General features: G+C 40.7%; 1 protein-coding gene across 1 annotated transcript in view; it reads right to left on the reverse strand.

Moving 5' to 3' along the window:
* Positions 1–7,260: 7,260 nt before the first annotated feature.
* CCDC181 (coiled-coil domain containing 181) overlaps positions 7,261–9,049 on the reverse strand; it is a 41,977-nt gene continuing 40,188 nt past the window's right edge. Inside the window, exon 4 of the mRNA XM_006872653.1 lies at positions 7,261–7,423. Coding sequence (XP_006872715.1) covers positions 7,261–7,423 — 163 coding nt within the window. The remainder of the gene's footprint in view (positions 7,424–9,049) is intronic.

Consider the following 9,049-nt stretch of genomic DNA (forward strand, 5'->3'; position numbering starts at 1 on the left):
GGGGGGCTGAGTGTGCACCCACCCATCTGAAGGCATCCGGGCTGGGCAAAGAAGACGCGACAGGGATGAGGAGGAAAAAATGTATAGAGTCTCCTGCACCTCCTTTTGCAAATGTCTCTGCAATGCTTTTAGCGCTGGTTCCCTGTGTCGGTCTGGCTGTAGCCCCACCCTCTAAACTCTGCCTGGGTGGGGTGGCCACAGAGGGAGTCCCATCTCCAGATTCCTAACTCACGGTATTTTCCTTTATATCATGGTTTTTTCACTTGCGAGTGCAGGAAATTGACATCCTGGGCCTTATGGTAGATCCAGAGCTCTAGTGTTGTTCTGTGAGTACTGCTTCTGTGGGTTTTCAGTCCCTCCCCCACGGAGCCTTCCCTACCTGGCTTTCTCTGCTGCAGCCCAAACCAGAAGTCTGCCAAAAATGACCTCTTTAAGTGTTAAAAGTCAGAGGTCACTTTGATTACTAAGGCGCACCTGACCAAGTCATGGTCTTTTCAAATGCCTCATATCCATGCAAAAGCTGGACAATGAAAAAAGAAATCAGAAGAGGAATTGTGTTGGCAAAGAATATTGAATATACTGTGGAATTCCAGAAGAACAAACAAATCAGTCTTAGAACAACAACAGAATGCTCCTTATAAGCAAGCCTGACACTTGATTTGGACAGGTAATGAGGACAGACATAATCCCTAGAAAAGGACATCATGGTTGGTAGAGAGTCAGCAAAAATGAAGGAAGCACGTCAATGAGATGGACTGACACTATAGCCACACAATGACTCAGACATTCCAACAATCATGAAGAAGGCACAGGGCCAGGCAATATTTCATTCTGTTATACATAAGGTCTAGACTTCTGGTGTGGCACTGTGGGATCAGCACTGGACTGCGAACCACAGGCCAACAGTTCACACACCAGCTGCTCCTTGGAAACCCTATACAGGGGCGCTATGAGTCAGAACTGACTCAACAATAATCAACAATAGTACATAAGGTCACCATGAACCACAGCCAACTCTATTGCAATGAACAACAAGTATTTATGACCTGGGGTTTGGCCACTGATTACTAACATGGCACCAAAACATGACAATAAAGAAAAAACAAATTGCAAATGATAATTTAAAAAAGTACATTAAAGGTCACTGAAGTGAAAGCACAGCCTAAAGAATACAAGAAAAGGTATACAAATGAAAATATAAGAGTGTGTTGTTGTTAAGTGCCGCCAATTCGATTCCGAATTGAGTTCGGAAACCCTGTATAGAGTTTCCAAGGAGTAGCAAGTAAGCTTGAACCACCAACCTGTGTAGTTCAAATAAATGGCTTTGCAGTCTGGCACATTAACCCACAGTGCCACACCAGGTCTAGTATCTAAAATATATAAAGTCTCTTAGAACTCAACAACAAAAAGATAAACAACCCAATTTAAAAATGGGGAAAGGTCTTAGACATTTCTTCAAAGAACATAAAAAGCCAGTATACACATGAAATTGTATTCAACATCATTATTCATTGTGAAATGTAAATAAAAATACAGTACCACTTTTCACCCATGAGGACAGGTATAATTAAACAAAAAAGAAAAGGATGTGTAGGTGAGGGTGTGAAGAAATTGGAGCGGGTATTGATTGGTGGTTGAAATGTAAGATAGTGTAGCCACTCTTAGAAAACAGTCTGGCATTTCATTAAATAGCCAAACAGAACTGCCACATGCCCCAGAAATTCAACATTTAGTTACTAACACAAAAGAATTGACAACCAATCCTTGTGCACAAATGTTCATAGCAAGCTATATACAATAGCCAAAAACTGGAAACAGTCCAAATGCCCATCAATAGAGGGACCTGTTTTTAAAATGGTATATACAATTTTGTGGTGCTGTAGGAAAGCACTGAACTACGAACCACAAGGTCAGCAGTTCAAACCCACCAGCTGCTCCTAGGAAACCACCAGCTACTCTAGGGTCACTGAGAGTTGGAACCAACTCGACAGCTCTTAACAACAACAACAACATAAACAATTGCGTGAGTTAACTGGTGTTGCTATAATAGAAATATCACAAATAGGTGACTTTAAAGGACAGGATTTTATTTTCTCACAGTTCAGGAAAACAGAAGTTCAAATTCAGGGCATTGACTTTGGTGGAAGGCGCTTTCTCTCCATTGGCTTTAGAGGAAGATCCTTGTCTCAATTTCTGTTGCTCCAGTGCTCCTTGGTTCCCTGGTGGTCTTCACATGGCATCTGTTTCCCCCCATTTGTGCTTACTCTGTGTCTTACCCAGCAGTGAGACGGTATAGGACACACTCTACACTGATGGGGCCTCCTGGAGAAACTCTATTCTCAAATGTGATTACATCCACAGACACAGGGGCTAGGATTCCAACACATACTTTGTTGTTAAGTGACATTGACTCATAGCGACCCTGTATAGGGCTTCCAAGGAGCGCCTGGTGAGTTTGAGCCACCAACTTTGAGGTCCAGTGTTTTATCCCACAGCGCCACACCAGGACTCCTATTTTAGGTGATACAATTCAATCCGTAACAACATACGACAGAATAATGCTCAGCCATGAAAAGGAATGAAGTACTGGCAAGTACTATAATATGGATGAACCTTGAAAATATGTTACGTAAAGGAAAACAGACACCAAAGGTCATATATGTATGATTCCATTTATAGGAACTATACAGAAAGAAAGCAGATTGGTGGAGAGGACTACTGAGTGGTGGTGGTGGTTATGTGCTGTGGAGCTGGTTCCAACTCATAGCGACTCGGTACAGGGTTTCCGAGGCTGTAAATCTTTACGGGAGCAGAAAGCCTCATCTTTCTCCTGCAGAACAGCTGGTAGTTTCAAACTACTAGCCTTGCAGTTTGCAGCCCAATTCGTAACAACTACAGAGTTGCTATGAGTCAGAACTGACTCAACAACTCATAGCAACAACTGAATTGCACACTTGAATATGATTGATTTTATATTGTGTGATTTTCACCTTAAGAAAAATTAAGGGAAAAAAGTATGGCCTACTAAAGCAAAAATTTTAACTCTTGTCATTTTCCTCTCAGGAGTCCTGGTGTGGTGCTGAAGGTTAATGTGCCAGACTGCAAAGCCATTTGAACTGCAAGGTCGGTGGTTCAAGCTCATCAGCTGCTGCTCCTTGGAAACCCTATACAGGGTCGCTATGGGTTGGAATCGGCTCATAACAACAACATCCTAGTATATCGTTTTCATCAGTATGTCATTTAGAACTATGATTTCATTGTTTATCCTAACAATCTACTTCATTCAGCTCCCAGATTTTGTCTGACCTTTTTCACTTCTTCCTTAGAAAATTAAGCCAAACAGCAATTGTTTCATAAAGATAGGTGGGAACTTTAAGTTGCATCATGTAAATTCATATTCGTCAGTTGATTAGCTGAGTGCTGTACCTACTCCACTCTGGTTTGCAACCTTAAGCCCTTTCTGGAACCTTATAGGTATACAAATGTATAATCAGTACTATATTAAGTACTGTAAACTACATTTTTTTTTTTTTAGAGGAAGAGGCTTTAGTGCCGGCAAAGCATCGGTGGACTAACGTCTCAAATGCCGAGCTTCCCGGTACAGCTTTCGTACTAGCTTTATATAGGACTACATAGGGCTGAGTGGTGAGACCACCATGTTAGTTTCTCATTGACAGTTCCTAGATCAGCTTCTTTTTACAAAAGCAGAAGAAGCTGTTAGTTTCCTTTGTGTGTGACCTAGGCCTCAAGGTCTTATGGGCAGGGGTCTCCTCCCTCATTCCCCCCTTTGAGATTCCATAACATAATTATTTGGAGTCTCACCATCTGCCTGCTCTTGCAGGAGTTGATAATGTTTCATATACAGCGTCTGGGATGCTGTCTTCTGACTGATGATTGTCTCAGTGGTGGAGCGTATGGCTCTGCCTACTAATGGAAGGCGGTATGGAATACTTATACAAAACCCAAACAAGACTAGGACTCATCCTATGAGGGTTTTCAATCCCCTAAAGGCAGAGAACCATCTTCCCCACAGGCTTTGAGGGCTCCACCCATTCCAGGTTTGCACAGGGACATGAGCAATTTTTCTGATTTTTCCAGTTCTCTCACTGATCACTGTTCCTGCATCTTCTAATTCTAGGCAGTAATTAGTTAGGCTAAACTTCCCACACACTCCACCTTCTCGCTAGGGCCAGTTTATTTTGATAAATTGCATTTCTGATTTTTGGTTTCCTCACTGCTTACTGGCTTTGAGGTTTTATTACAGACCTTCTGTCCTAAGGAGTTAGACTGACCCACTGGAATGGTCAAGTTGACTCCCCATTGTGCCATGCAGTGCCAGTCAATGATACTGGTTCACAGTATCCAAGGGACCAATTCAGTGAAAGTTTGAGCAGGAGTTGTCTTGGGAGTTGGGACATTCCTTTTTTACCCCCAAACATCTGAGTCTTTCTTGGGTTACCCAGAGCCACTGATCCCTTGTTAATATATCTCCATACCAAAGCATGAGGTTACATTTAGGGCTTTGGCAATGTTCTCTGTCAGCCCTAGAAAGAGGTTTTCAACAGACCGTAGACCTTTAGAAAGGGGATGGGTGATTTCTTCATAGAATGAATGAAATACCTGGAAAACTTTCTCCCGATGACTGTGGACCTGCCCCTTAATGACAGTGCCAGGATTCAGTCCCTTCCCATCAACCCCTAGAAACACTCACACTCCTTTTGCCACTATGGGTTTGGGGGCTGAATGATGGTCAGTTCTACGGGGTTACACTGATAGGTTTGGCACTTAGACAAGGTTACTCCTTTTTTAAGGAGCACCTGAGTGTCCTGGGTGTCATTTGTTGGTTTTTGTCAGGTGACCCATTTGACATAGCTCCATAGGGCACATGAAATGGAACAGGACAGGCTTATTCCACAAAGGTACGTATTTTCTACCATGTGGCTTCTTTCCCAGTTTAGCAAGCTACATGTAAGGCCCCAGGAGTAACTAATGGCATGACAAGCATCGAATTTCAATGTTACCTGGCTGGGGTTTCCCTTTACCTAGGTTTGAGCAACAATCGGGCCAGCATTGGAACACCACAGCCCTAATTTTGAAGATGACGAGAGTAGGAGCTCAGCTGGGTCATTACACACGTGTCTTTTCTAGGGTGGCACATATGGAGAACTGAGTAGAGTTATAATACATTTCCCTGCTTGAGTGTCTTTGCAGTAGGAGTATCTATAAAATAACAAAGTTCTGGTGATGTGCGGCCTACCAGGGTGGTTTGGATGCGCATGTCACAACCACCATATCCTTTTTCCACTGTGAACAGGTGAGCCACTAGGCTTGCTAGGAAAAGAATTCTCAGGCTTCTGCTGTGTGTGAACCAGCCAGCTCCTGGTTTGTGGCTGGAGCAGGGCAGGTTGATCATCTTAGTGTTACCTTGTGGGGCTTCATAGGGTCTGTTTCCACTGTCCACTGTGGCGAGGTTCTTTTCAGTTTGCTGTGATGAATCCAGGCAGGGATCCCTTCTACCTTTGCTGTTGTTGGCGTGGTCAGAATGACGGTGAAGGGACCTCTCCACCTGGATTTGAGGGCAGTTACATTCCAGTCCTTAACTCAAACTTGGTCTCCGTGACTCAGATGTCTCCAGATGCAGGTTCCTCTCAGTGTTCAACCTCTCTGGAGCTGCCAAGAGGGGCCTCCTCACGTCTCACCAAGGCTCCCATACAGGGAGATGAATGCTTACCATCCCTGGTGCGCTCAGTGGGTTGCATCATCCAGGCCAATCGGGGTCCCCCTGTGGATCTCTGGAGGGTTGGTGGAAACACCAGGTGAACTGTACCCTGTTTCTCTCTTTGGGTGGTCTCATTTCATGGCCAATGCACCAGAAATGTTGCAGGAAGACGAGTCCCAAACAGGAGAAAGAAATCACCCAAACACCAGTGCTATTAGAGGAAGAGGCTTTATTGCCAGTAGAGCATCAGTGGTCTAATGTCCCAAATGCGGAGCTCTGTAAACTACATTTTTAATGTCAGATCTTATCCTTACGGACTTTATTATCTGTTTTTTAATTTGGGGTCAAGTGCATAAGGTACAAATACTCAGTTGTTAAGAACCTTGTTCTTTTTAACCTTTAACAGAACTTCTGTAGTGACTCACACAAGTTTCCCTTTGTTCTTCACCCCTTATAAGGTCTTATATATACCAGGGGGTATGTTCCTTGTCACAATGGATTCCTGCCTTTATCATATTTATATAGTCTTAAATATTTCACATTCATCTATCAAGGCATGTATACTTTAAACTACAGCTAACAGAGAGTATTTTACAAGCACATAGATCAGAGTCTGCTTGAGACAATTGCTCACCTGTCAATACTTTAGTTTCCTCATCTGAAAAATGAAGATAATTAAGGTGGTTATAAGGATTCTATGAAATTATTTATGCAAAGCATTTACAATACCAGGCACATTAGTAACTTGTCATGACAGTTGGACATTTTATAACATATCTAAAACATAAAGTTTTGTGTGTGTGTATGAAAGAACAGTGGAAGTAGGTCTACCTTATCCCTTAACTTGCTATAACTGTTCAAATTCAAAATGTGACATTAGTATAAGGTCTTGAATTAGGTTTGTTTAAGATGTACCTCCTGCTTTATAAAATAGTCTGTTGTAATTTTTTTAAAAATGGATTTGTCGTTGTTAAGTTCTGTCAGTTCCTACCTACAGCAACCCTACCCTACCTAGGGTTTCTGAGAAGCGGCTGGTGAGCTTGAACCACCAATCTTGCAGTTCAAACCACCAATCTTGCAGTTCAAACCAACTTTGCAATCCAGCACATCAACCCAGAGTGCCATACCAGGAGGCCAAAAAAGAAAAATGGGTAGGAACGACACATTACTGCTAGGAACTATGGGACATAGTTCTACCCTTTGCTTGTGTCCTTCCCAGCTGTAAGCATTAAAAAAATACTTTAGAAGCCGAGCAATGTTCATTTGTTGTTCATTTTGTTCACGTGATCTCACTTGTTCAACTTGTTGAACAAACTACAAGATGGCACAACACACTACAACAGTGCAAAAGAAAACATTTATTTTGCTCTAGTATTTAAAAAACACACACAAAAATAAATAAATTCATTGCTAACATTACCAACAGGTAAATACCACTTCCATAATTTAAAGTATGACCCCGAAAGCACACAGGCCATAAGAAATGATACCCAAAATTGTAAGGGATAGCAGCTGCCAAATGAAGTGTTTAATAGATACCTTCAGTTGTAGTGATCAGTAAAACGAAATGATTTGGCTTCTGACACAGTATAGAGGTGGCTCTGTAACTGTCTGGAACGTTTTGCTTCCAGTCGGAGCTGTCTACTTCTCTCTTTGACAGCTTGTTGCTCTGCTAGCTTTTCTATGTGTTTCCTTCTTAGCCATCTGAAGAGAGAGGCATGATCAGATCTGGTTACTACCAGCTTGCATACTCTTTGTACTGTAAAGTTACTACTATAAGCAATTAAAGAAAACTGATATTTCTTTACATTGAAATGATGCAATCACAACACAAATCATTGAAAAAAATAACTCAAAATTGTCAGGTCACACAAAACATAGCTACATTTGGAATTAAAGTAAACTTGGTGTGTGAAAATCAATTTCTCTTATGAGGAAACTGTCAACTACCTTCTTGGTAATAAAGTATTTTATATGTGTATTATATCCTACCCCTTTTTAAAAAAAGTTTTCCCAAGAAAATATGTAAATTATAAATTCCATATAACTTACTCTTTCCAACTAACTGTATTCTAAAATGGTACTTAACCAGGTTAAGAATACCAGCATGCAGAAATGCTGTCTTGCTTTTCTAGGTAGGGATATTAAGGACTTTTGATTTTTGGAGCATAAAATAGTTCTTCCTTAAAACAGAAAATTTAGCCTAAGTATAAAAGCATCAAAATAAATGATAAAAGAAAAGTGCCTACATTATAACAAATTCAAGTCTAGAAATTTTGCTGAGCTAAAATAATCGTACATATACACGTATATCTAGTATGACTAAGTACATGAGTTATCTGAAGTGTGTGTGTGTACAGAGTTAGAAACATTTTTTTCAGAAATAAATCTAAACAACTGAATAACTTAATACACCTAAACAACTAGATACAAACACAAACAATTGAATATTTGTATCTATGTACACAATGCACATTTACTGCCTCTGTATATTAAAGGGCTATGTTAAGTCAGGAAGTCCTGGTGTGGTGCTGTAGGATTAGCACTGGACTGAAAGGTTGGTTTGAACTGCAAGGTCGGTAGTTCAAACTCACCAGATGTTCCTCGGAAATCTTATAAAGGGTCGCTACGGGTTGAACTGACTAGATAGCACTTAACATCAACAATGTGATGGCTGGAGCTGTGGTTGCCTTGGCAGGACCAGACCAAATGATTCTGTGACCTTTATATGACCTGAGGGCTCTATGTTCCCTACCCTGCTATACCGGGTTTCTATGACTCAGAACTGACTTGACACTAAGAACAATGTTAAGTCAAAGAAAGGAAAAGTAAGAAATGCACTTTAATATTCAACCCTCCCACCCTGCCATTCTCTCCCAAGGCTTTCTGGCAAAATTATGTAGCAAAATCTATATTCTCAAAATCAGTCCGGTAATGTAGTCTAACCCTGATAACTGAAAAGAGAGGTTTGTTTTAAATTACCCAAAGAAATACCCAAATTAGTTTTTCTTTTTCATTTGTTCTACACAGATTTTCCTCCTAAGCCACCTGCCTACTTTACATAAAGACATGCATTGGTAAATTCAACTCTACTCAATTTCTCTGAGGACTTAGTAGAAGAAGCTGTACTCAGTCTTTAACCTAAGAAATACACAAGGAAGAAAACAATTAAATGTTAAGTTATCTAAGCCTATCACACTGTACTCTAAGAAACACTTTCAATATTGAAAATTTTAATATTTAACATTGAAGAAAGAATGGTATGTGTATATATATGTTTCTTCAATGTTAAATATCACATTTTTCTGTTATTCAATGTTAAATATTAAT

Source organism: Chrysochloris asiatica, unplaced genomic scaffold (assembly GCF_000296735.1).
Source record: "Chrysochloris asiatica unplaced genomic scaffold, ChrAsi1.0 scaffold00207, whole genome shotgun sequence".
Taxonomy (NCBI): Eukaryota; Metazoa; Chordata; class Mammalia; order Afrosoricida; family Chrysochloridae; genus Chrysochloris; species Chrysochloris asiatica.